The sequence below is a fragment of the Petaurus breviceps genome, unplaced genomic scaffold (assembly GCF_028583685.1).
Source record: "Petaurus breviceps papuanus isolate PSGF00001 unplaced genomic scaffold, PetGlider_PUasm1.0 181, whole genome shotgun sequence".
NCBI classification, from domain to species: Eukaryota; Metazoa; Chordata; class Mammalia; order Diprotodontia; family Petauridae; genus Petaurus; species Petaurus breviceps.
Genome location: NW_027185784.1, coordinates 4,549,797 through 4,576,721, shown reverse-complemented (window position 1 = coordinate 4,576,721; position 26,925 = coordinate 4,549,797). Strand labels below are relative to the sequence as shown.

General features: G+C 38.3%; 1 protein-coding gene across 3 annotated transcripts in view; it reads left to right on the top strand.

Moving 5' to 3' along the window:
* The first annotated feature begins 3,485 nt into the window (after positions 1-3,485).
* CADPS2 (calcium dependent secretion activator 2) overlaps positions 3,486-26,925 on the top strand; it is a 729,035-nt gene continuing 705,595 nt past the window's right edge. For all 3 annotated transcript variants that reach the window (XM_069087109.1, XM_069087108.1, XM_069087107.1), the window contains exon 1: positions 3,486-3,959. In XM_069087109.1, coding sequence (XP_068943210.1) covers positions 3,618-3,959 — 342 coding nt within the window. In that variant the 5' untranslated portion in view covers positions 3,486-3,617. The remainder of the gene's footprint in view (positions 3,960-26,925) is intronic.

Sequence of the window (26,925 nt, the reverse complement as noted above, 5' to 3'; positions counted from 1 at the left end):
AGCACTACAAAGTCTTAATAGAATCCCAATGCAATGGCACCTATTTGAAAGTCTAGAAGACTGAATCTGATTCTCCTAGTATATATTATAGTACTCTCTAGTAATATATTGGACTTGAGCTCTTTTAAAACACTTAGGGCCTATTTCATAAATTACTATACAAGTACACTAAATGGTCCCCTGGTGGCTTAAGAAAGTTAATGCATCCCTTCCATACCAAATACACAAAGCAGTTCTGACCTTGGAAACTCCCTATTTAGTTCCACTCAGCTCACACATCTATTTCCTCAACTATCATGAAAAAAAATGAAAAATTATAATGTATTTTATTTCATGTACCTATCTTCCTTAACATTAGAGGTGTTTCATTAAAACACTATAAATTGAATTTATTTTTATATTCACCTTGGCAAAACTAAAAATGAATCATGGAACAAGGTCAAATGTGTCTCATACATTTATGAAATGGTGCAAACCAATTAAAGTAAATCTTGATTCCTCACACAGGATATTATTTGATGAATTATTTAATCAATGTACCAAATGCTAATCTAAGGGATGGAAGGAGTTAAAATACAAAGCAGACATATAGGAAATAGATCTACATAGAGACAAAGGGCATTGTGTTTACAGTTGTACTGATGGAAAATATGTTGATTAAGGAATTATTTGGGATTTAACATTTCTGTCTCAATTTAAAGTAATAAATGTCCCCAAAGTTATTTTTTTATTTATTCTGATTTTATTTTACTTTTAGCTATTCCTTTTGATTAACCCCAAATTCTTAGTTTTTAAGAGAAAAAATAAGTTAATGTGACTCCAAATGTCAATATTTATTCTAAAAAGAGTCACCAAAGCTTAAATATAATAGAACTTCAAAAAATCATAGATCTGATCATTTTTTGAGGGTGGGAAATCCAGAATGGGCCAATATTTCAATATATTGACCGCAATGAAAAATGGACCTTTGGTGGGCAATGGCAATTAATTTGGAACTTAAAAAATTAACCCATAATTCTCTAGACATAATACACTTAAAATTATGAAAACTAAATCAGCACAAGAAATATTAACTATACAAGGATTTTTTATGAATTAGAGAGAAGTCAGTAAGATTTTCTGCTACTATTAATCTATTCAAAACATACACCCCCCCTATGCCAACACAAGCAAACATACTTTGGTTAGATCATTTTTCAGGATTTGTAAGTTATTAAAGGCACAAATAAAGTAGATTGTGTTGAAAGTTAATAGATGGAAAACTGAATATCCTAAATTCTCTTTCAACACACACACTGTCTCCAGATTAGATTTTGGCACTTTTTACACTTGCACCTAATCTATGATCTATCATTGCTCGGTATCTTAAGTAGGTTTAGATATCTGGTTTTTAAAAATATAGTGAGAAGATGTAGAAAAGATTATATTTTCTATGAGGCAAGAGAATCAACACATGAAAGATTGTAGCAAATCAAGGAGAGGAGTATTAAAGAAAGTTTGAAAGGAAAATCTCTGTACTCATACCCCAAGTAAGTTTCTGTCTGCTTCTGTCTTTGTCTCTCCTTCCACACAGATGACAAGATGGAAGCAAGCATCTTGTCTACGACATGGCACCTAGGATAATGTCAGTCTAGAAGTGTAATAAAGATCTGCAAATATCTACTTGAAAGATAGGAGATGCCTGAAAATGGAGAAGTTGTTTATTTGAAGACAGGAAAAGATCACATCAATTCTAGTCATCGTTTCTTAATTTCACCTCCTCTCAGCCTCACCTCCATACTTTGTTGTTGTACATACATATTCCATATGTTACAGATCAGGGAGATTAAATCCATTGCCTTTGCTTTCCTTCTCTTTCCATTGGTGCTAACGAATTGCATAATAGAACCACTAGAGAAAACTCCAGTACTACATAGTTGCATACTGAAGTGGAAAAGCTTTGCAGGGTAGACTTTGCTTGCAGTTCTGAAACAATTCAGCTAAGGAGGAGGAAAAACAGTGAGAAAAGCACCACCAATGTCAGTCCTAGGCTAGTAGTTTACAGTCTAACTCTGGAGTCATAAGGAGCAGGCGACTTAGAGTTCATCAAAAAAGAAGCATGGTATAGCGAATACTTAGAGCGCTAGACTTGGAGTAGGGGAGAGCATGTTCAAATTGGGCATCACCTACTGACCCTGGACAGATCACCTCACTTTCCTGAGCTTCAGTTTCTTCCTGCGTAAAACGGGGTGGTGTGGAGTGGTCTCTTAATATCTAAGTACTGTCAGCTCTTAATTTGTTTTTAGTTTTGCAGTGCAACTACCACCCCTCCTCCATTTTACAGATGAAGAAACTGAGGCCCTGGAGTGAAATAACGTCACAGAACAGGTCACAGGATTTATAGAGTTTGAAAATTCCACAGAGATCATTACCTTTTATCTTACCTAAGTCAAACTGCCCAAGGGACAGTAAATGGCCGAGGTGGCATCCTATCTTCTGGCTGGACTGGAGGATCTACGACTTTGCTTAGCACAATAGTTTCTAATACTCCCACTTCAACTCCTCAAGTAATTCAGACATGTCCGAGCTAAATTAGAGTTCCATTTTGCGAATTAAAACCCCATCTTGGCAATCTTTCTGAGGCAGAAAATAACAGTTAAAAAGGGGGGGGGGGTATATCTTTCAAACATTGCTAGCACCGCGAGTAGAGCGGCCTGGGCCTCAGGATAAGTTTTTTAACAGGAGAGGGACTTTTTTAAAAAGTCTAAAATGTCAACGCAACGGAAAAGCTCCAGCTCTATTCCCTTCCAAAGACAAACTCGAATACCGTGTCAGTCCGGACTTCCGCCTGGGTGTGAGGGGGGAAGAGGAGAAGTGGGGCAGGTGCAGGTGAGAGCCGCCACTAGCCAGGGCTGCCACAACTGGACACCTGCGGGGTGGGGGAGGGGAGCGTCCGGCCGTGGTGCCTCCCTAGTTCAGTACCTGCACCTCCGCCAACCCTGCACAGGGGACTCTAGGGAAACTGGGAAAGCAGAGGACTGGCAGGCCCAGCGTGTCCTCTAGCTGGAGCAGCGAACAGAGCTCCAGGTCTTAGCTCAGTGATTTTCCCTAAACTAGCCAGCTAATCAAGGTTACAAACAGCGCGCACTTGGGAATGCGGCGCGCTCGCATTCCTTCCCTTCTGGACCCCTCTCCTCCCCCTCCAGCTCCGCGCTCCTTAACGTTCCATTCCACGTGTTGCTTGTTGTAGGCGCTACAGGTTCCCCACCTGCGACCGGGGCTGGCTTCCTGGGCCGCTTATCAACTAGGCTGGGGGGGCTAGGAACCTCTGCAGGAACAATTCCCAAGGCAACCAGGCTCGACTTCCCTCTTCGCAAACCCCGCCTAGTCATTCCCTCTCGCTCTGGTGGCTCACTATTTTTTCCTCCCATTCTCCTTCCCGCGCCCCACCCCCCACACCCCCCGCCCAACTCCTGCCCGCCCCTTTCGCCCTGGTGGTAGGAAACAGTCTGGTGCCTAAACTCGACGTGTCCGGAAAGCTGTGGCCGGTTTCCCTTTCGTTCTCCAGCCGGCGCAGCTTTCCCTTCCCGGACCCAAGGGCTCAGGCGCTTGCGGGGTGAGGACGGCCCCCGGACATCATGCTGGACCCGTCTTCCAGCGAAGAGGAGTCGGACGAAGGGGTGGAAGAGGAGAGACGCGATGTGCTGGTGGCGGCCGGTGGCTCCCAGCGATCCCTGCCCGCAGTTCCTCTCCGGGAAGGGCGGCGGGACCCTCCGGGGCGCCCGGGCAGCGGCAGCACCGCCAGACCTGTCAGCCCGAGCCCCTCGGTGCTAAGCGAAGGGCGAGAGGAGCTGGAGCGGCAGCAACAGGAGGAAACCGAGAAGCGCATCCGCCTGCAGCTCTACGTCTTTGTAGTGAGGTGCATCGCGTACCCGTTCAACGCCAAGCAGCCCACCGACATGGCCCGGAGGCAGCAGAAGGTGAGCTGCAGCCACAGGCGCTGTGTGCCTCGCCTTCTCCCCTCTCCGATGTTTACTCCTGAGAGAGGTCTGGGGCGTGTGTGTGTTTATGCGCGTAAGTGTGCGTGCCTGCCTGTTGGGTAGGGGTGTTTTATGAAAACGTATTAAACATAAGGGGGCTTTGTTTTGATTCTCCTTTAAAACACCGGAGTCTTTCCAGAAAAGTGATCCCTTTTACTAGTCTGGTAGCAAAGGCAGCGGCAGTTGATCCCTTATGGCAGGCAGAGGCTGTCAGAGCTAGCCATTCACAAAACGCAGAGACTGGATCACATCTTGTGTTTGCATCCTGGCCCCGAGCTACGGTGGAGTCAGACTCAAACTCCCAGCAACTCAACTCCAGCCTTGATCTTAACTGCTCTTCTGGCGTCCTAACCTGGCCAAGGTTTTGACCTTGAGGGCAGTTGGTGTTTTCTAAAAGATATAGCCTAAGCATGTGTGTAATGGGAGAGGTAGCCCAGAAATTCTCCTGGGTCAGCAGAAGCAAAGTCAAAATAACAAGTTTTTACTAATGCTCTCTAACCAGCGTAGGGAATCTCATCCAAACACTGGAGGGTGATGTCTACCTCTGAATATATAGAGCCAGGATCCTTCTACAAAAGTACTTTTTGACAAGAGATAGACCTAAGTTTAAAATTTTAAAAACTTGTAAGCAGTGAGCATGTGGCAGGGGTGGAGGGAGGGAAGAGAGAACCATTTCATTTATTGATAGCTATTTCAAGGAATCATTCACGTTATGGCAAGTGCTGTAGGGAAGTGAGTGGTTTGTTTCAAGTGAGGTCAACCATCATCTTTCCTTTTGAAATAAAGTCCAATTGGAGTTCTAATGTTATACTGAAATTACAAATGATGATTCAGACTGCCTCTATTTTAAAATAATATCAATTTAAATATCTAGGAATATCTTTCCTAGTCAGGCATGGAAGAGACCCTTGAAGTCAACCTTCTCATTTTAGGAATGAAAGTACTGAGGGCCCCAGGGATTTTCTGTAATGCATCAGATGTAAGTTATTTCTCCCTTTCCCCCTTTATATTAAACTTTTATGCAAGTGATTTCTGTAGATTTTAAAATAGCTTCCAGTTAAACTATAATTGGAATTCTTTTGAAATAATTTTTGACAAAGCTTTTTATAGATAAGATTTTGCACATACCCAGTTTTGTCAGTCAGAAATAAATCCCAGCTCTACAGTACTGTAGTTCATTCCCTGTCCAGAAGCAGGAGTACACAGGTTATTTTTCTGGAGCTACTTATTAATTTCATTTCCTTCTATTATATTTAGCCTCCATGATGTTTCATAAAATCAGAAACTGGAAAAGACCATAGAGACCATAGTCCAATCACCTCATTTTACAAAGATGAAAATTGATGGCTTTACTCTCAAGTGCTAGAAAATTAAATATTTTAGGTGTTCAATCTTCTAGATCTCAATCTATGTAGAAAAATTGACTTGAAGTAGCTCTTTTTGAGGTGGGTCAATTTTAAGTGTCCCAAATGAATTTTGGTTAGAGTTTACTTCACCACTAAATCTATTCCATTATACAAAATCCATTTTTTTCATTAACATAATTGAAGATGAAAACATGCAGTTAACTAAAGGAACTATGTAGGTAAAAAAAAAATTGCTTTAGTTATCATTCCAAATCAAAGTGTAAGTAATTTTGACATGTGTGATGGAGTTTAGAGAGGAAACTTCTTTTTGTATGAATAGTCCCTTGCCCATAGATTCGTCATCATATCATATTTAGATTATTTTTAGAACCTTAAAGTAAACATTTTAAGATCAATTAGGCAATATTAATGAAACTAGGGCTATTTGGAGGGTTCATTGTCAAGTCATATTTCCAAGAGTAGAGGTATATTTATGAATGGAATTACCTATGATACTTTGAATACTTATCTCATATAGTTCCAAAACCACTTATCTTTTGTTGTTCAAGTAGTGTGGATATATCTAGCTCCTATTGTTTAACTAGACTGTTTAATCAAAAATTGTTTGCATTAGAATATAAGTGCATCCATGATTCAGTTAGTGGTATGTTGGTGCCTCACTCAGACATCAGAGAGACTAAGCTAAAATTGAAAATGCAGCACTCTGAATAGGCAAATCTATGCCTTTGAATGTTAGGGTATTTTTGTTATAAAAGTTGTCATCAGAACTGTCAAATCAATTTTTACATGCCTTAGTGTTGAGAAAGACCTATAATGGTTGGAGACTGGAGTTGGTTATTTGCATGCAGTTTAAAAGAAGTTTTCTTTTTGTGTCTTTGTAGGTGCTTATATATATCTGTGTGCCCTAGCATCTGGGCAGTATGTCTCAACATTCAGAATAATATGGTGTACAAATTCAGGCCAAAATTATGTACTTCAAAATGATCAAGTTTTGATTAAACACAAATTCATGGAATAAATGCCAAATTATCATCCTACATTGTATTTTGTAGGTACTACCTTAGAACAGTCAAATATGCAACTAAAATGGGTAGGAGGTTAAATTGTTTACCATTAAAAACATGTAATACTGCATATTTTCACACAATTTGTAGAATTATAGAAGATAATTTTAAATCTAGAAAGGAGCTTGGAGATCCTCTATTATAAACCCCTTGTTTTGGAAGGGAAGATAAACTAAGTCTCCTGATTTCAGTGTGCTATAGTGGAATAAATCCAGTATTGGAAGAGTCCTTTATAAATTAAGAGTTCTTTGTGCAGCTTTCTAAACAAATCTTTACTCTTCCAAAGTGTAGGACAATAAGTGAATGCCAAGACTTGTGAAAAAGTAATATAAAGGGTGATCATGGAGTAAAGTACCCTTAGTAATGATTTTGGACCTCAGTTTTCCTCATCTATAAAATGAGGGGATTGGATTCCTAAGGTCTTCTGATTTTAGCGTGAAATTGGCAAGTGTATCTAGATAGAGGTGGACTGAAATAAGTGGCTCTTTCTAGAGGCACTCTTAGAAGAGTCCTTACAATTTAAAGGCTCTAAATTAGCATCATTAAAGTTGTTCTGTACTGTGACTTAATAAAATAATGATTTTGGTTAGTCAAAAGTCTGCATTTTATGGGATCATTAGTTACTGTACTCAAGGTATTTATTATTTGATGAAATAACAAAACTCTGACCTTAAGGGGTCATTAAAAAAAATTCTTTGAACATATACTACCACTTTCCCATATGATGCACTGGAATCATAAGAGCGTTTCTTCACTTATTGTTAAAAGATAAGTTGCAAATTCAGCTCCTTTTTAGTGTTTCCTTATATATTACCACTGTAGCTACAATAAATTTTGCCATGGTGTAGTTTTTCTTCCAACATGTTCACCACTTTCCCTTGACAGTTCTCATTGATAATACTTCATGAAAAATGCCACATAAATAATATAATGGAAAGGTAGGTAAATGTTGAGGAAAGCAAATTTCCAAGGAAAGATGGTATTAAGTGGGAAAAGAGATGGGGGAAGGGAGAGAAGAGAAAAGGATTGAGGGTAGTTGATTTATGGCCTCTTTGTTATAGTTCTCCCATCTGAATATTGTGGAAAGTTAAGTATTAGAATAAAATTTCGTAGCTGGGGGAAGAGAGAGAGAGAGAGAGATGCTAGGGATATGAATATTTGGGGGAGGAGGCTGTTCATTTCTAGCAAACATTTATTAAATGAATACTGTGTACAAAGAACTAGGCTAGGTGTTGAGGGAAAGTGAAATAGAAATTAGACTTAGAGATTTAAAGAATCAGAGCTGAAATGAACCTTAGAGGCCATCAGGTCCAACCACCTCAATTTAAGGAGAAATACTGAGGCCCAGAAGGTTAAGTGACTTATTCAGAGTTACAAAAGCATGATTTGAATCTGTCTTCCAAATATCAGTCCAACTCTCTTTCCAGTAAGACCTCATCCATGCCATCATGCAATACTATAACTATGATATAAAATTGAACATAAATGCATGAGTGATGCAGTGTGCTAGGTTAGGTTAGAGGAATGATACAATTTTGGAATTTCTGAAGTAATGGACTGCTTAACACTATATTCTAAGACAATTAAGTTTCCTGAGCTCAGGTACATTTTAAATTTATTTAAGAGTAAACCTCAGGTTCATGAAAATAACCCATCCTCATTCTAGACAGCATGGGTAATGAAATTTTGTTGTAATATTTGGAGGGGAGGGAGAAGGGAGAAGGAAGACGCAAAACGGTAGCTGACATTTATCTATAGACTTGATCTATTTAGCTCTTGGACCCAAAAGTTAAATGAGTTGCCCCAGATGACATAGAAAGTAAATAGTAGAAACAAGTTTTGAACTCAGGTCTAAAAGTAATGTTCTTCCGACTAAACCAGAGCCTTGACATTGGTGTGTATAGCTCATGCATGACCTGAAGTGTTAGCTAAATGGGATATATGATAAAAAAGGAAGCAACATTTTTAGTTCATAGAAGAAAGGATGTAGCCTGCCTTGTAATTAGAAAGTAGGCATGATCTCTCTCTTTTCTCCATATAGAAACTAATATAACTTAAGTTGGCTTGAGACTATCATCCTCCCTTCTTACCACCCACCAAAAAAAAAAAAAGCTAACTAGGAAATGGTAACATCTATTGGTGTGGAACTAATAATTTTGAAGTAAGAATTTCCCAATTCTATTACCAAACCCCAGAGTCACTAAGGGATTTTGAAATCTCACAGTATGTATGGTTTTCTTGCCTGCAGGTTTCTAGCAGCCCTGCTGATAGCCTAAAAGACTACCCTCTTAGGGAGTTAGGATAATTTATTTTTTTTGTTGGTTGGGTATTGTTACATTATTGAACAAATACCACATGGATGTACTATGTTGTTTGTTGCTTTTAGTGATACAGTATAGATTATCCTTGGGGAAAGGGATGGAATCTATGCACTAAAATAAAACCTCAAACTGGACTTTAAACAGTATCTCAGTGAAAATTGTTCATGCTTTTTCAGCTAAGTCATCTAACCCTCCACAGGGTACCATGAGACCACAGCACTTAATTTTGTGGAATGAGTTGTGCTAATGAGAACTCAGACCGATTAAGTGAGCTTGGCATTTGCTTCCTTCTTTCAAAAGTAAAATCACCTGCAATTTTGGAACATACAGATCATCTGTCTTTAAGAGCGAAACAAAATTATTTTTGTGTACTTCTCCCTTTAATTTTGTGTTCTCAAAATCAAGTAAACAAAACAGTTTGAAAGGATATTAGATGCCTTAGAAAAAATAAGCCACCAAATTATGAGGAGCCTAAGGAGATCGTGTCCTGCTGAATAGCTCTGGTTAGTAAGTCCTTACTGGACCATTTCTATATTACTTCACAAGTATTTATAAAACAACTTAGTTGCTTTTCGATTTTGGTTTAGTTCTCTGTTTCAAAAGGAATTAAGTTGGAGGGTAATAATTTTATATCCATGCAACCTAGCTGTTTCCCCTTCCCTCAAGTCTTGAAGGAAATCAAGAGTGAAATTTGGGAATGGTAGGTCATCATGTGTGAGTCATCATTTAAAGATCTCTGTGCTAAAGAATTATATATTGTAAATGAGTTACCTTCTCTAAGGGTTCCAGATAGATCCTGGAAACTATAGTCATGTCTTATTTCTGTCCAGCAAAGCTTCAGTCTATAATGAAGAGTGAAAGCATTGAACAATTAAGTAAACAATTTATGGGGAAGCCAAGAAGGGATTATGGATTCTGCCTCATCTGCTAAAGTTATTTGAGGGAATAAATAAACATGTTGTGAAGGATAAGTCAGTAGTACATATGATTTATCTAAAACTTTCAGAGTGCCTTTGAGAAGTTCTGTATTAAAACTATTAAAAACAAATTAAGTTGAAAATTGTTTGGCAGTAGATTTGTTTAAGGTATTCTTCAAGAATTTTTACTTTTATTTAAAATATTTCATTTGTTTTAATCAGCAAGGATCCACCTTCTCCACTTACCTCACCCTCCCCACATTGAGAACATAAAGCAAAACTCATAATAAATGTGTATAGTCAATCAAAACAAATTTCTACATTGGCCATGCCCTCCAATTTTATTCTTCATTCTGTCTTTTACTTGTCTATCTGGAGGTGGGTGGCATGTTTTCTCATTAGTACTCTGGAATCTTGTTGTCTGGTTGGTCATTACACTAGTCATTACGCTAATTAGTCATTAGGCATTACGATAATAATTGTTCAGCATAATAGTATCTTGTCATATTTATATAAGTTTTTTCATCTATTCCCCAATTCATGGGCACTCTCTTGGATTCTTGTGCTTTGCTACCTCAAAAAGAACTATAACTATTTTTGTCTATCCTTAAGAGTTTGTTTTTGTTAGGACTGATCCCTACCTTAACCTATTCTAGCTCTAAATCTCCTTCCTCCACTTTTTTTTCCTCCCGTTTCTCTATAAGTGGAATGTATTTCTGCACCCATGTGTCTGTATTTATTGTTCCTTATTTTGACCAGTTCAGATATGAGTTCAAAGTGTCAGATGCTTTTCCCCATCACCTCATACTTATTTGTATACATGTCTATTTATGTACTCTATGTGAGGTAATTTACCTTTCCCTTCCTTTCCCTTCTCCTCTACCCCTACCCCCAGCCCCTGTATTCTTTTCCCTTCTTGTTCCATTCTTTTCTTAAAATTCACTAAGATAGAACATAACCTTGGCTTTGTCTAATTGGACTCCCTTTATGAATCCTGGTGATGACAGGGTATCATCTACCCAAATGTAAGCAGTTTGTCTTTTTTTAGTCCTTTATTATTGTTCATTCATGTTTACCTTTTTGTGTTCTTATTCTCTCCTGTGTTTGAACTTCAGAGTTTCTTGGAATCTCTGTTTTTTTTTGTTGGTTTTTTTTTTCATCAGGAATGCTTGGAAGTCCTATGGTTCATTAAAAATCATTCCCCATTGTAATATTATACTCCATTTTGCTAGCTAAGTATTCTTGGCTTCAAGCCTGTGTCTTTTGCCTTCTGGAATATCATATTCCAAGTTCTCCATTCCTTTACAGTGGTGATTGCTAAATTGGGTGTGATCTTGACTGTGGTTCCTTGGAGCTTAAATTCTTTTTCTGGCTGCTTTCAGGATTTTTCTTTGACCTAGAAGCTCTGGATTTTGGCTCTGATATTCCTGAGAATTTTCATTTTGGTGTTTCTTCAGGAGGTGACTAGTGGATTCTTTTTAAATCGACTCTGTTTTCTAATTCAAAGAGTTAAGGGCAATTTTCTTTTTTTCCCTCTTTTTTTGAGGATAGGGCAATTTTCTTTTAAGATTTCTGGAAATGTGATATTAGGCTCTTTCTTTGGTTATGGTGTTCAGATATTCTAGTAATTCTTAAATTTCTCTGTGATCTGTTTTCCATGTCATTTGTTTTTGTCATGAGATACATATTTTTTAAAAAAATTTTTTAGTCTTTTGCCTTTGTTTTAATATTTCTTGTTGTCTCATGAAGTCATTAGCTTCTATTTAGTCCACTCTAATTTTTCAGGGAGATTGTTGTTTGAGCAAGGTATTATACTTCTTTTGTCAAGCTGTTCATTTCTTTTCCACTTTTTTTCTTCTGTAACTCTCATTTTGTTTCTATTTTTTTCTTCAAGCACTCTCATATTTGTTGTAAAAAATTAACTTTTAAAAAGCTGTTGCTTATTGTCTTCTAGGCATTTTATTTCAGTTTCTGTCCAAGTTGTATTTTGCTTTGAGGCATTGCTTGTAGATATTTTGGAGTCATTCCCTTCTGTGTTTGTGTCTTGAGTATCCCTGCCATTGTAATAACTCATGCTAGGGGATTTTATTTAAATTTTTATTTATTTATTTACTTTTAGTTTACAACATTCAGTTCATCAATCCCTTGAATTTCAAATTTTCTTCTGCTCCCTCTCCTCCCCTTTCCCCCCATGGCGGCATACAGTTAAATATGGGATCTACAAATACCTTCACATTAAACGTTAGTCAAGTTGTGAAGAAGGATTATAACCATTGGAGTGAAGAAATAAAACAAAAGAAAAGAAAGGAGACAGCAAGTAGTTTGCTTCAATCTGCATTCAGACTCTGTAGTTCTTTCTCTGGATGTGGATATCCCTTCCCATCATGAGTCTTTTGGAGTTGTCTTATAACCTTGCATTGCTGAGAAGAGCCCAGTCTATCAGAGATGGTCGTCACACATATGATGTGTACAAAGTTCTCCTGGTTCTGCTTTCCTCAGTTAGCATCAGTTTATATTAGTCTCTCCAACTTATTATGAAGTCTGTCTGCTTCTCATTTTTTTTTCATTTTTGGAGGGGGGATGGCAGGGCAATTGGGGTTAAGTGACTTGCCCAAGGTCACACGGCTAGTAAGTGTTAAGTGTCTGAGGTCATATTTGAACTCAGATCCTCCTGACTCTAGGGCTGGTGCTCTATTCACTGCACCACCTAGCTGCCCCTGCTCTGCATTTCTTATTAGCACAGTAGTACTCCATCACATTCATATAGCACAGCTTGCTCAGCCATTTCCCAATTGATGAGCATTCTCTTGATTTCCAGTTATTTGCCACCACAAAAAGAGCTGCTATAAATATTTTTGTACAGACTGGTCCTTTTCCCACTTCTGTGATCTCTTTGGGATAAAGCCGTAGAAGCGGTATTGCTAGGTCAATATATACTTATTTATAGCCCTTTGGGCACAGTTCTATATTGCTCTCCAGAATGAATCAGTTCACAATCCCACCAACAGTGCATTAGTGTTCCAATTTTTCCACATACTCTCCAGCATTTATTATTTTCCTGTTCAGTCATCTTGGTCAATCTGACTGGTGAGATGTGGTACCTCAGAGTTGTTTTGATTTACATTTATCTAATCAATAGTGATTTAGAGCATTTTTTCAAATGCTTATAGATGTCTTTAATTTTTTCCTCTGAAAACTGCCTGTTCATATCCTTTGACCATTTATCAATTGGGAAATGACCTGTATTCTTACAGATTTGACTCAGTTCTCTGTATGTTTTAGAAATAAGGCCTTTATCAGAGACTCTGGTTGTAAAAATTCTTTCCCAAGGTTCCACTTCCCTCTTAGTCTTGGTTATGTTGGCTTTATTTGGATTGTTTTTTTCCCCCATTCTTTCAGCCTACTTCCTGCTGACTTCAGAATTTATGTTATGTTCTGCACAATTTTCTTCTTTGATCCTTTCTTGGGGGGGGGGAGGAGGGGGTTGAATGCTATGTTATTTCAGGATCTCAGGGATCAAAGTGCTCTTATCCAGGGCAAGGTTTGATTGCTCCCCCTTCCTCCACTCTGAGCTGATCAAGTTTCTGACCTGGGTTTGAGTCTGAGCAAGAGTAGACTGCTGTTGAGCCCTGCCCCTGTTAGCTAGCTGGAAAGCATTATTGGTTCAGATTAGCAGAATTGTAGGTTCCTCTTTGGTCTAGGGGTTTTCCCTTCATTTTTCCTCTAGGAATGGGCTAGATAAGTGAGATCCTGCTTTGAGTTTGGGATCTGAGCCAAACCTTTGCTGCTGGCTTCTGAACTTCATCCTTTTTCTGTTACATGGCCCAGAGCATTCCTACTATAGGATACCTAGTGTCCATAAACCTCCCTGTCTACCTCTGTTCGACAAAGACTCACCGTGACATTTTCTGGATTTCCCTAGTAGGATTCAGTCTAGTATATTTTTGATAATTGTTTAGAGGTGTTTATGTTAAGAAACGCTGCTTCACTGGATTTTACCACTTGGCCATCTTGGCCCCACCCCACTTGTTTTTTTTTTTTTAAACACAGTATAATCTTTAATTTTGTAGCTGCCACACATGAAAACAAGATGTTCCAGGCTTCTCTATGCTGAGGTGGCAGCAGATGAAGTGGTTAGAGCAATGATATGACTGTCACCCTATCTAAAAAGACAGAGGTGGCCATGTAGACAGCTTCAGTAGCTGTTAAGACCCAGAAGAAAACAGTGAGAGGGGGAACTTTTACTGCTGCTTATAGTTTCTAACAATAAGGGATATCAATGCATACATCCCCTCTTCTGCATCTCTAGTCCCTCTTAACTGCTTCCTAATCCCTACCACTTACTTGGTCTTTCCCTATCCTGAGAAAAGTATACTTGCTCCTAGAAAGAGTAATCTGTATTCCCTGAATCATTTTCCTTTGCACCCACTCATTCAGCAAAACTCTGGCTTCTGTGCTTATGTCTTTACTAACACAGCTTTCTCCAAGGTCCCTGACTGCTGAATCCAATGAATTTTTACAGTTCTTTTTCTCCTTTATCTCTCTTACCTATTTCTTGATTCTACTTCTCACTTGGCTCGTCTGACATTATACCATCATGTTTTTCCCCCCGTGGCCTTTTCTGACCAACCCTGTATCTTGCTGGCTCCTCATCATCTTTCTATCTCATAACATAATTATTTGCCAAGGTTTTGTCATAAGCTTTTCCTTCTCTCTTCGTGATCTCATTTACCCCCAGGACTTGATATCATTTCTATGTAAATAATTTCCAAATCTATATTCTTTCTTCAGAACTCTGACTGCTAATTGTCTCCACCTAGATTTCTTTATATCTTAAACTCAACTTGTCTAAAGTTGAACTAGGCTTCCTTTCTTTTTTTTTGTCTTTTTTTGGGAGGGCAATTGGGGTTAAGTGACTAGCCCAAGGTCACGTGGCTAGTTTTTGCGTTAAATGTTTGAAGCCCGATTTGAACCTAGGTCCTTCTGACTCCAGGGCCAGTGCTCTATTCACTGCTCCACCTAGTCACCCCTAGGCTTCCTTTCTAAATATATGCCTGTACCTAACTTCTTAGTCCCAGTCCGGTTAATAGTACCACCATCGTCCTAATCATGTTTGATTTCCCTTTCCTTTCATAGGCCTGGCAGCAGTATTGATCAGGACTGGACTTTAACCTCTCTGTTTTTCCAACCTGGGCTGGTTCACCTCTTGTTGAGCAGACTGGTCGGTTTCTGCCTCAAGGGGGGGTCACCATATTGATGTCAGACTTAATGAGGATATGTGATTAGCTTTAGCCCTCTTGCAGCTCAAAACTCCCAAACCCAAGTAATCCACCAGACAGCTTCCTCACCAGCAGGAACTTGAACCATGTGCTAATACAGCTGAGTGTCTCTACCTCGTCAATATCTCTTGCATCTAGGTTTTCCTCTCCACTCCCACTCTAACGATCTTAGTTTAGGCCTTCATCTTTTATCTTTTGCAGTAGGAGCATCCTAAGAGATCTTCACTCCAGTCTATCCCTTTACCTATCCATATTTGACCTTGCTGTTGTTGTCCCAGTAATCTTTTTTTTTTTTGAGGAGCAATTGGGGTTAAGTGACTTGCCCAAGGTCACATGGCTAGCTTTTTTTGTGTGTGTTTAGTGTCTGAGGCCGGATTTGAACTCAGGTGCTCTATTCACTGCGCCACCTAGCCGCCCCTCCAGTAATCTTCTTAATGACTCTCTAGCCATGTAACTCCTCTAACCTTTAAAGATTACCCAATTGTTTAGGTAATAAAATTTAACTACCAACCCTCCACTGGCTTTCCATAGTCTACTTATGCAGCCTTATCTCATTCTACTCCCCTTCACATATTCTCTTGCAGCAAACTGGGCCATTTTCTGTCCCCCATTTTCTTCAGCCTTCTCTCATCACCATTATTTTGTCCAGCTTGTTGTCATACTTGGAATAGAATCTGTTCCCATTTCTCCTTATCTATATGTCTGTTGTCATTCTTTTCTTTTAGAACACAAATAAGATGCTGCCTCTTCCATAAAGCTCCTCTGATTCTGTTGAAGATGCTTTTCCCCCTAAAATTTCTAATGCTACTTTGTCTGGATTTTTCTCTTTCATTTAAATACCATTTATTATTTTTGTCAAGGTTTTGAAGTTTGAAAATTACTTAAATACATAATCTCATGTTATTCTCACAACAATTTTAGATTCTGTTATATTATTACTACTTTATAGATGAGGAAACTGAGACCAAGAGAAATTATATGCTCTGCCCGTGGCCATATAGCTAGTAGTATCAGAGGTTGAATTTGAGCTAGGTCTCTCCTGACACCACATGTCCCCTTTGTACCCTTCTTAAGTCTTTCCTATATCATAGTCATCTTCATACTTATTGTTTTTCTTTCTCTCTCTCAGATTATGTTGTAACTTTTTATTCCTCCCTAATCAGTTTTCTACCCCACTTACTATAATGACTGACTATTCCAAATATCTTCTCTCAAGCCTCCCATGAAATCTCTTCTTACCTCTCAGATCAGAACCTCACCACATACTTTACCTAGAAAATGAATGTCATTCTCTGCAAGCTCTCTTTTCTCTCTTCCTCTTCATGTTACAATCTCTCCACTGTTTCCTCCTTTCTTCTGTTCTTTGATCAAGAGAGGGCCTTTCTTCTTCCCCGAGGCCAAGCTATCTACATGTAACCTTGACCCCATCTCTTCTTATCTTCTCTAGAAGATGGTCCCTACCGTTTTGCCCTGTCTTTTCTAATCAATGATTCAGGAATTGGATTAGAATGTGAAACCCTCCTGGACCATAAAATGAGTTAAAAACAACTTTACTGACAATAAAAACAAAAGAAATACAGTTCTTGGTAAAATTCAATCAAAATACTACCCATCTTTGTGTCTTCTTTGGCCTCTGTCTTTATCTTGAAAGACCAGCAGTTGTCAATGCTAGGTCTGAAAAGCATTCCTGAAGGGAAATGGGAATTCTAAAACCTACAATCTTTGACTACACATAGGTCACTTTATCTCTCTCTCTCTCTCTCTCTCCAGCTCTATGGATTAAGCAAATCACAAAGATGAATGCTTTGAATAGCACAAAAAAGCACTGGTGAACAGAATTGATATATTGTTTTTTAGTTAAGAGGATCATACAATCCTATACTGACCGAAGCATGGCATTGCAGCCTCTATCTAGATTGATGATGGACCCAGTCTCCAATCTCTGTATCTGATTATTCTGTTCAGCAGAGGGCATATGATGTATCTGATGGACACTAATATGTCCTATAAATGACGCTATGTGGTGGGAAATACCAGCAAAATCTGTCCATTGTCCCTAACTCCAAAGTGGAAAGTCTTTAATTGTTCAATTTTTTCTCAAATAGATCCATGGGCATCGCCTAGAAATTAATATGAATTAAGAATCTTTTCTGCCCCACTCCTCATATGCCAGCCACTCAACTCATATATCATCTTACTGGGAGGACTTGCCATGACTCCATCCCTCAGGATGTCATTTATAATTCAATTAATGCCTCTTGAGGTCCAGCTTTATATAATTTCTTTATAATACTTAGTGGTTAGTGCCACGGATGAATATGGAAAATTGTTGTTCCTTAAGGGCTAATTCCTTGTAGGAAGGGGCCTGTTAGGCTGGTGGAGGAGGCAAAATCCCAAGGCTAGTACTGGAGGTCTTGGCATCTGACAGTCACAACCCCCCTCTTCAGGGCAGATGCTGATACTTGGGGAACCTCAGGAGAACATGATCTTGAATGTGCCATTTCTGTTTAGTAATGGCAACAACCTCCTTGCCTTGTCCATCTTGCATCAGTCATAATGGATGACTCAGAACAAAGGATAATAGTATATCCATGTGGTGTCTATTCAGTAGCAACTAGGCCCAAGAACAATCAGTCAACTGTTTTATAGAAGTCATGGTGAATGGCCACTTCAGGGAATTTTTGGCTCCAGAAGCCTAATAGTCATTTAATCTGGCCATTCCTTTGTGCCTGCCAAAGGTCCCAGTCAGCATTTTCTTTAAGGGACAATGCTTGATCTCTTAAGATTACTAGTGCCTGGAGGAGAAGATCCTGGATAATTCACTTTAGGTGTTCTAAAGATGCTGTCTGTACTGGGCCCCACTTGAAAAAGAATAACATAAGTGATTTGGTAAAAGCTTTGGTAAAAGGTAGTTAGGTGGCACAATGCATAGAATTTTGGGTCTGGAGTCAGGAAGACCAGAGTTCAGATATGACCTCAGACAACTAATAACTGTGTGACCCTGGACAAGTCATTTAACCCCTTTCTGCCTCAGATCCCTCAACTCCAAAATTGGGATATTAACATTTCCCTCTCAGGGTTGTGAGGATCAAGTGAAATGATAATATTTGTAAAACATTTAGCAGAATGCGTGACTCATAGTAAGCACTTAATAAATACTTATTTCACTCTCCCTTCCCCCATCAAAATATCCAGGTAGGGTATTTATGGGAATTTGGGTTTTTTAAAACCTAAAGAGTCCCATAGGCCTTTGAACTTCCTTTTAAAACTATGACAATCTGAGTAGCAGTAGCTTATTATGGACTATATCCAGAATCTGTTGAGTTCTGCCCATGAAGCATAATGCTAATAAATACATAACTGTTAGGGCTGGATTCCAAAGTTCCTGAGGGTTGATTGCCTGCTCTTTGTCTCTAATGTGACCTGGACTTCTCCCATTGTGGACCCTTCTCACCCATTTGGTATTATATTGCTAATGTAGGGATGGACTTCAATGCCCTCAGAAAGTGATGCCTTTTTCAGGTGTCTGCCTACCAAAGGATAGCAGTATGCAGAGAACTTAAGTCAGCACAAGGAAGGCTAGAGAAGGTATACTGAACTTCTCTCTAGGTAGAAGCAAATGGCTCCTGACTAGTTTTAGCCAGAAGGATAGAGAAGAAGGAATTGGCAACATCAGTATCCTCATAGTACTCGCTGGGCCTACCTATTCACAAGAACAGACACAGCTGCAGCAATCAACAATAACAACTTTATTTAGTTTCTGTTAATTTACAACAAGTTACTCAAGTACCAATCACCTTTACCAATCATATGTATAATTTTTATATAAGTGGAATTTGTATAGTGAAGTACTCCAGCCTCCTTCATCTCCAATACTAGGTCGGAAGGATCTTTCTCTTCTGCATCCTCAATCCTAGGACTCAATTTTGATTAATATTAACCACACTGGATGGCTCAGGCAACTCCACAGGTTTCTGTATAGCCCCCTCCTCTAACCCCATGTAATGGGCAGGCCTGACTCAGGTCAGTCCCCTTGTTAGTTTAGGTCAGTTGCTGAAAGGAAATGAGATACTTGTAGGACACTCAATGTTTAAAAAAAAAACAAACCTAAAACTTACTGAGCTATTGAATGGAAAGGATATTCAGTAAGGATATTTATGCACTAAATTTGGGTGGATGTGGCTTCCCTCATTCTCATATGGAAATGTCTGGTCAGTAGAGCAGGGTGTTGTGACTCATATGGCCTTGGGGCAGCTCCCAAGTCTAAAGGGCCCTTACCATTAATGAATGGGCCTTTGGGTGACCTAGAAGCTATGTTGCCACATTGAGAGGCTATCAGTAAGCTGCGTTAAGGAAGCTGCATTTTCAACCTTACCTCCCTGGGACAATCGAGAGCCTGACCCAGTTTTATCTCTTTTCAGGAAAATATTGGCTTAACCTATATTGGGGTAGAAGAGGGAAAACTTGGTAGATAGTGGACCTGTCACCAGCAACTACTGGAAGCAACAGTAGAAGTTTTGACTTCAAAGAATTTATAACATTTATCACCACAATATATTCCTAAATTAGCTATCACGACTGAGACCCAGACAGGGAGTTTTCTACTAAAACAGGATGATCCTTCCCTCATTGTTGTTGGTTCACCCTCTTCTCTCTTTGATGAGTTCCTCCTGGAGCTTCAGTTTTGTGGAGGGGATCAAGCTGGTATTCCTTCCCTTCCCAACCCAGTTCCTTGCTTCTAGATTTCAAAACCATGCTTCCGCTGAAGTCTCATCCTGGAACTTCCCAGAGCACCTGAGACCTTTTCACCCTGGAACATCAAACCTGTCCTTATCATGGAATATCATTCTGTAAGGGCTATTGCCTTCTTCCATTGGTGAGTTTCTTCTGGGGCCTCCATTTTTTGGAGTATTCCAAAGTAACCTTCATTCTTCTCTCAATCCTGTTCCTGGCTTCCAGACTTCAAAATCATGCCCACCCTCCTTGCTGGGTGCCTTCATCTCCCCAAAACACACTTTTTAGCTGCATTTTGTGTGTTATCTTTTCCCTTTAGAATGTCAGCTTCTTGAGGAAAGGGATTGTGTTTGTATCCTTATTGCTTAGCACAATGCCTATCACATAGTATACTTTTAATAAATACTTGTTTCCTTCCTTCCTTCCTTCAAAACTCCTAAAGGAAAATGGGCTGCCTTTATTGTCCTATTGAGGGACTCTTGATATGCCTTGGGATATGCCTTGGGAGGGCATGGTACAGGAACTGGGCTGAAGGATAATTAAAAAGCTGTAATAGATGATCTCTAAGGATCTATACAGATCTAATATTCTATGATTGTATAAGGTAACTTATAATTCACATTCTTTATACTTTGTATCTTTGCTTGGAAGCTTTAGCTATGTGGTACACCTGTTAATTAGGAAAAATATTCAAGATAGGGTCCTGATTTTACATGTGTGTTTGTGCTGTCTGCCTTGTGAACTAGAGAAAAGCAGTAAGGGGTAAACCTAGATTAAAAAAAAAAAAACTTGGCAAGAAAACTAAGTAAGTGGTCTTCCTGAGGATGTTTAAGAATTAAAATAAGAGGACAATAAATAAAAGAAAAATGGAAAAAATCTGCAAAGATTTTTGTAACATTGTTTTTGCCATCAGAGATAGAAGAGCAACTCTAGCGTGTCTCTAATATTACAATGTTGGATATGCTTTTAGAAGTGAGAGAAATGGTATCAAAAAGAACAGAGATGAGAAAGGTAAGTAGCAGTATTGGATCATAAAAGAAATCCCTATTGAAAGCAGTTATGAGGCCAGTGAGAAATTGATTGGCAAGATATTTTAAGGAGAGGAGCTACCAAAGGTATGGGAAAAATAAAGAGAACATCAATACCCGCTGACCTATATACCAGCTTTCCCAGGTATATAAACTAATGATATATGCCTGAAGGCTCCCCTCGATGAGCGTTTTAGTAGAGGATAGACAGACTTTAACAAATGAAATAAGGTTTAAATATTTTCCATCATATAAAAAATTAAATACATAGAAAATATAGCCATACTGTGTTTATTGATTATTAGGAAAAAGCATTTGATTTAGTTTGCTCTTTTCCAACAAGATGTCTCCTATTCATATATTAAAGTCATTTGAAATTCCTTGCAAGATAAAACTCTAGAAATAACCTCATTCAGTGATCTTCTGATCAAAAAAATCAGGTGAGTTATAAAACAGAGATGTGGTTGGCCATTGTATTTTCCACCATGATGTGAAAAATACAATACAGATCAAGTTCAGAGTTCAAGTTGTATGAAAAGTAGATGACAGGAAGTTGGCCAGGGTGACTGGTTGGAAGTATAACCTCATGGTCTGGGACCAGCTTGACACAGGGACCTTGAAGAACTGGAAGGGCAAAGTGTAATAGGAAAAGGTCTTCTGTTCACATGGCAAGGTGAGACCTAATAGGTAGACATCCCATGTGGTCCTCTGATATATTTGCAGTGTTACAAGGAAGCAAGGAAGGCCTTCAGAGCATTGAATGTACTCTCATTTAATGAAGTTATTAAAAGATGGGGGCAAAAGTCATGGGGTGGCTAGGTGGCGCAGTGAATAGAGCACCAGCCCTGGAGTCAGGAGGACCTGAGATCAAATCTGACCTCAGACACTTAACACAAGAACTAGCCATGTGACCTTGGGCAAGTCACTTAACCCCAATTGTCCTGCAAAAAGCAATTAATAAATAGATAGAATGAATTACTGTTAAAAAAAAAAGGCATACAAAATGGGCCGTATAGTTCAGTTGTGAACTGATTGGAGAGAGTACCCTAATTAGTATGATCAAAGATCCATCCATTTGAGTATTTAACATTATTGGAAGTTTTTTAACTTAAAAAGTGATTCCTCTATTCCACTCAAAAAAAAAAAAAAGAATTTGGAAAAATTTAAAGAGTTTTGTGCAGCTTTATTCTTTTATTTTGTGAAATATTGTAAATGTAGGGACTTTTCTTCTCTCTTTGGCTTTAAACTGTAATATAAACTTAATTGAAGTTTTGACAAACAAAAGCCCAATTAGCTGGAAATTCTTAGCATTTCACTATCAGGAAAATGAGCCAATTGATAAATAACATGCAGAAATCAGGAATATCAAATGTGTAGTTTTTTCTTAAAATGTGTTTGTAGGGTACAACCTAGGACCAGTGCAGAAATGGGTATCACCATCTGTTCCCTACCCACTCCCCAAAGTTTGTGACAATGAGTGCATTTTAACTTGTCATGAGGTGACTTTAAAATTCACATTTAAAACAACATTAGGATGCTTGCCAAATTAGGCATTTTATTTGTATACTTTTTCTCTCATCAGAGACATTACTTAGCCCCCAATGTTCTAATTAATTTCTGAATTATATATTGGCATTCAGAAGCTTCTCAGCAGGGCATCCATCCTAGACTATTTCTCACCATCTTCATGAATGTGTTGAGTAAAAAATATCTAATATATTTGTGGTAAAATGTTATTGTTTACCAGGTTCTTTCATGTTGCCTTCTATATTACAAACAGCTCTAAAGACGAGAGGTAATAACATTTGAAAGAAATGTATAGAACTGAAATGTATGGTTTTATCCTTGTCATTTTGACTTAACTTTTGAAAAATAGAGCCTTAAGAAATGGTACTCTGGCTGTAATTAATCTCATTATGCAAGGGCTTACTTGAGAATTTTAAATCTGATATGTTATATATTATATTTCAAGGATCAGCGATTTCATCAGTGTGGTTAATTCCTCTACTGATGCAGATTGCAACTACACTCAACATTTCCCACAGTAATCCTGACATATAAAAAATATCCATGGTCCCTCATCCTTCCTACTAAACAAATATATAAAGCAAAGTTAAGATAATAGATAAATTATCCTGCATTTTAGTGTGCAATTTAACCTTAATTCTCAAGTCACAACTAAATCCGGCAATCAGAATCAAATATCTGAAATGCAATATTAAAGAAAATCGATGATTAGATCATCACATTTAAGTCCCCAATTGTTTATCTGGGTCTGGAGTCTAGCAGGTTGGGTGATTAGAGTCACTGTGTGACTCTTACTCATATAATATTTCCTTCACCCTTTGCCACTTTATCTATCTAATGTAGCACCACCTCTGTAGGTAAATATTTAAAATATATCTCACACCCGTCATTTTACCTCTCCTCATATGGCCACCACCCTACTTCCAGACTTTTATCACCTCTAGCCTAGATTATTGCAGTGTCTTCCTCTGTAGTCTCTTTGCATTCAGTCTCCCCTTTCTCCAGTTCATCACCACAATTGCTAAAGTGATATTCCTAAAGCACATAGCCAGTCGTCTAATTCCTCTGCTCAGGAAATTCCAGTGGTTCTGCCTTCCTTCCTTTCTTCCTTCCTTCCTTCCTTCCTTCCTTCCTTCCTTCCTTCCTTCCTTCCTTCCTTCCGGGCAATTGGGGTTAAGTGACTTGCCCCAAGGTCACGTGGCTAGTTTTTGTGTTAAATCTCTGAGGCCACATTTGAACTCACGTCTTCCTGACTCCAGGGCCAGTGCTCTGTTCACTGTGCCACCTAGCCACTCCTCTATAAATATAATATCAAGAAAGAGACTACAATATGGTATATATTTTTCCTTTGGATTTTTTTCTCTTTTCTGGACCATAAGGGTGAGGTACTGTACGACTTGTGGAAGACACATGATTTGGACAGTGTCAGAGCTAAGAGAACTACCTGCTACAAGGTTCAATGATGACTGGGATGAGAATCTCAGGTGACATGGGTGTAAGAACTTAAAAAAAAGTGAGAGAGATGTGAAGAATTAGTGAACTTTTAGCACAATGGCTAGTGATTTTCTACCTTTAGTTTTCCACCCCTTGATTCTTATACTCATGTATAAAAACCAAAGGACAGATTTAGCTAAATGAAATACCCTTCTTTAGCTTTTATTTTTTCCAATTAACATGTAAAAAAACTTTTTAACATTTGAGATCCAAATTCTTTCACCCTCTCCCCTTCCCCCTCATTGAAAGAATAGAAATTTGATATGATTTATATGTGTGGAGTCATGCAAAACAGAGTTCCATATTAGTCATGTTGTGAAAGAAATCACAGCCCTCCCAAATAAAAGCACCAAGAAGAATACAGAAAGTTGAAAAAAAAAGTATGTTTTAATATGCACTTAGATTTCATCAGTTCTTTCCCTGGAGATAGATAGCATTTTTCATCATTCATCCTTTGGAATTATCTTAGATCATTGTATTTCTGAGAATAGCTAAGCCATTCACAGTTGATCATTGTACAATATGGTTGTTGCTGTGTATGGTGTTCAGTTCACTTTGCATCAGTTCATGTAAGTCTTTCTAGGTTTTTCTGAAATCTACTTGCTTTTCATTTCTTATAGTACAATAGTATTACATCACAATCATATACCACAACTTGTTCAGCCATTCCCCAATTGATGATGGGCATCCCCTCAATTTCCAATTCTTTACCACCAAAAAAGTAGCTGCTACAAATATTTTTGTACAGACACCCTTTTCTCCCCCTCCCCCCATTAAAAAAAGTCTCTCTGGGACACAGATCTATTAGTAGTATTTCTGGGTCAAGGGGGTATGCACAGTTTGATTGTCCTTTGGGCACAGCTTCAAATTGCTCTCTAGAAAGTGTCAGCTCAAAACTCTGTTGGCAGTGCATTAGTGTTCTAATTTTCCTGCATCCCCTCCAACATTTGTTGTTTTCTTTCTGTCATATTCACCAATCTGCTAGGTGTGAGGCAGTACTTCAGAATTACTTCTCTAATCAATAATGATTTTCTCTTTAACTTTTAAAGACCTAATTAACCTAGTCCCAATTTCTTTCCATCTTCATGGGACAATACTATCCTTCCTATATTCTGTGATTCAGTCAAACAACTTCTTTCTGTTTTTCACACATGATGTATCCCAAATGCCTAGCATGTACTCCTTTCTTACCTCCACCTCATAGGATACATCCTCTTTTCCTTTAATTTACAATGCAGGTCCTATTTTCTCTTGAATCCTCCAAATACCTCCTCTCAAACCACCTTATTTTTAAAGTACCTTATAATTATTAATTTTATGTTTATGCTGTAAATACTTTTATGTAGACTTGTTGTCCCTACATTAGAATGTAAGATCCTTGAGAGAAGAGATTGTTTCATTCTTTGTACTTCTATCCCCTAGCACAGTGACTGGCACATTGTACATATTTAATAATCATTGATTGCCAATTAAGGATATAAGCAGCCTCCTGAAATATAATTCTTCAGCCTTATCATTCTTAGCTTCCTAAAAATCATTTTTGAGTCTTTAATAGTTCAGTCCAGGCCAGTGTTCTGGAATGGCAGCATCTGATGATGTGATATTTGGAAAGTCCAATTTAACCTGTGTTCCCAAGTGTTTTCTTGGATTTCCTTAGCAATAAAATGCAACTGATAAGAAGTTAGAATATGAATTTCCATAATAGGAAGGTGCCCTGTTAGCTTTAAAATAGACATTTCTGCAATGGCTCAGTCACTTAGGAATAAAAAGCTAAATTTTATAAGTTTCAGGACTAGTTTGAGCAAATACCCTCCTCAGTGAGGAAAGATACACTTTATCAGGGATTCTCAACTGTTTATGTGTCTTAGATGCCTTTGACATCTAAATGGGAAAAACCCCCCAGCACATTATGAACCTTTCCTCAGAATGATGTTTTTATAAATGCATGAAATAGAATATGTAGGCTTATAAAGAAAATCAATTATATTGAAATACAATATATTGTATATATACAATATATACAATACCAAAATATTTTTTATACTCTGCCATCTTGGCTCCCCCCCCCCAATATTTAAAAAAAATCAATTACCCCAGGTTAAAACTCTCTACATATAATTAGTTTGCCTACAGGTTTCCCTTTTTCAGGGAATTTTCTCATACCCTGTGTCCAAGGTAGGTCAGTTGTACTGGCAGTTGACACAGCTGGCTAGTGCATGGGCTGAATCACATTCTTTGCTGTCTTCTATTTCTTACTTCATATCTGCTCAACTTGTAGGTGCATCCTGAAAGGACTGGAGAATGGGAGTAGCCTGTTTCATTTGCTTCAGTTATAGATCAAATATACTGTCAGCCTTGTTATGGGGAATTATTTATTTTTAATTAGGAGAATTGGGATCAGAAAAGATGGATTGGAAAAATTATATGACATACACATAAAAGTAGAAAGAGAATGGTGGCAGGAAGATCATCTGGAAGGATAGTGCAGGAGAGGGCCACAATGAGGGACTAAACTGCATTAGATGAAGTGGAAAGGAGAAAATAGTATTCCAGGAGGTAGAATAATAGTTGATTGGATGTGGTGAATGAGAGAAAGATTTAGGCAATGATGACTCACCCATTACATGCTAAGAAAGCCATCTTTTTTTTCTGAATACACAGTGTTACAGCCTTTATATGTTAGAGGAACATTATGTAATGAAATGCTTGCAGGGAACCGAAATCATCCAGAACACCCCAACTTTCTTAACCCAGTTCTGTGAACATTTTAGACATTTTTATTTTAACTACAAAGTAGAGTTTCTGTAAACTCTATTCTAGAGTTCTGTGAATTCTAAAGTAAGACTAATGTCATTACCTCCAAGTTGATATTAGTTCCTCCTCATCAAAAAGTGTAGAGATTTTTTTTCATAATAGTGAAATTCCTTCCCTTACCTCTCCCTTCCTCCCTACCAGATTGCTACCCAAGGATAAAGCTAAATCAATGAGTCTTTAATCCTAAAATTATATAATAGTTCACCTTCAGATGTGTTTACTTTTAATATCCAGAGGACACAACTAGCTTAGAACAATGGCATTTAATAAAATGCAATAGTAAGAAAATAGCAACAAAATATCTCTCCCATAAACTTTGGGTGTACTCTCCTGCAAAATATTTTTCTTCACCCGGGATTAG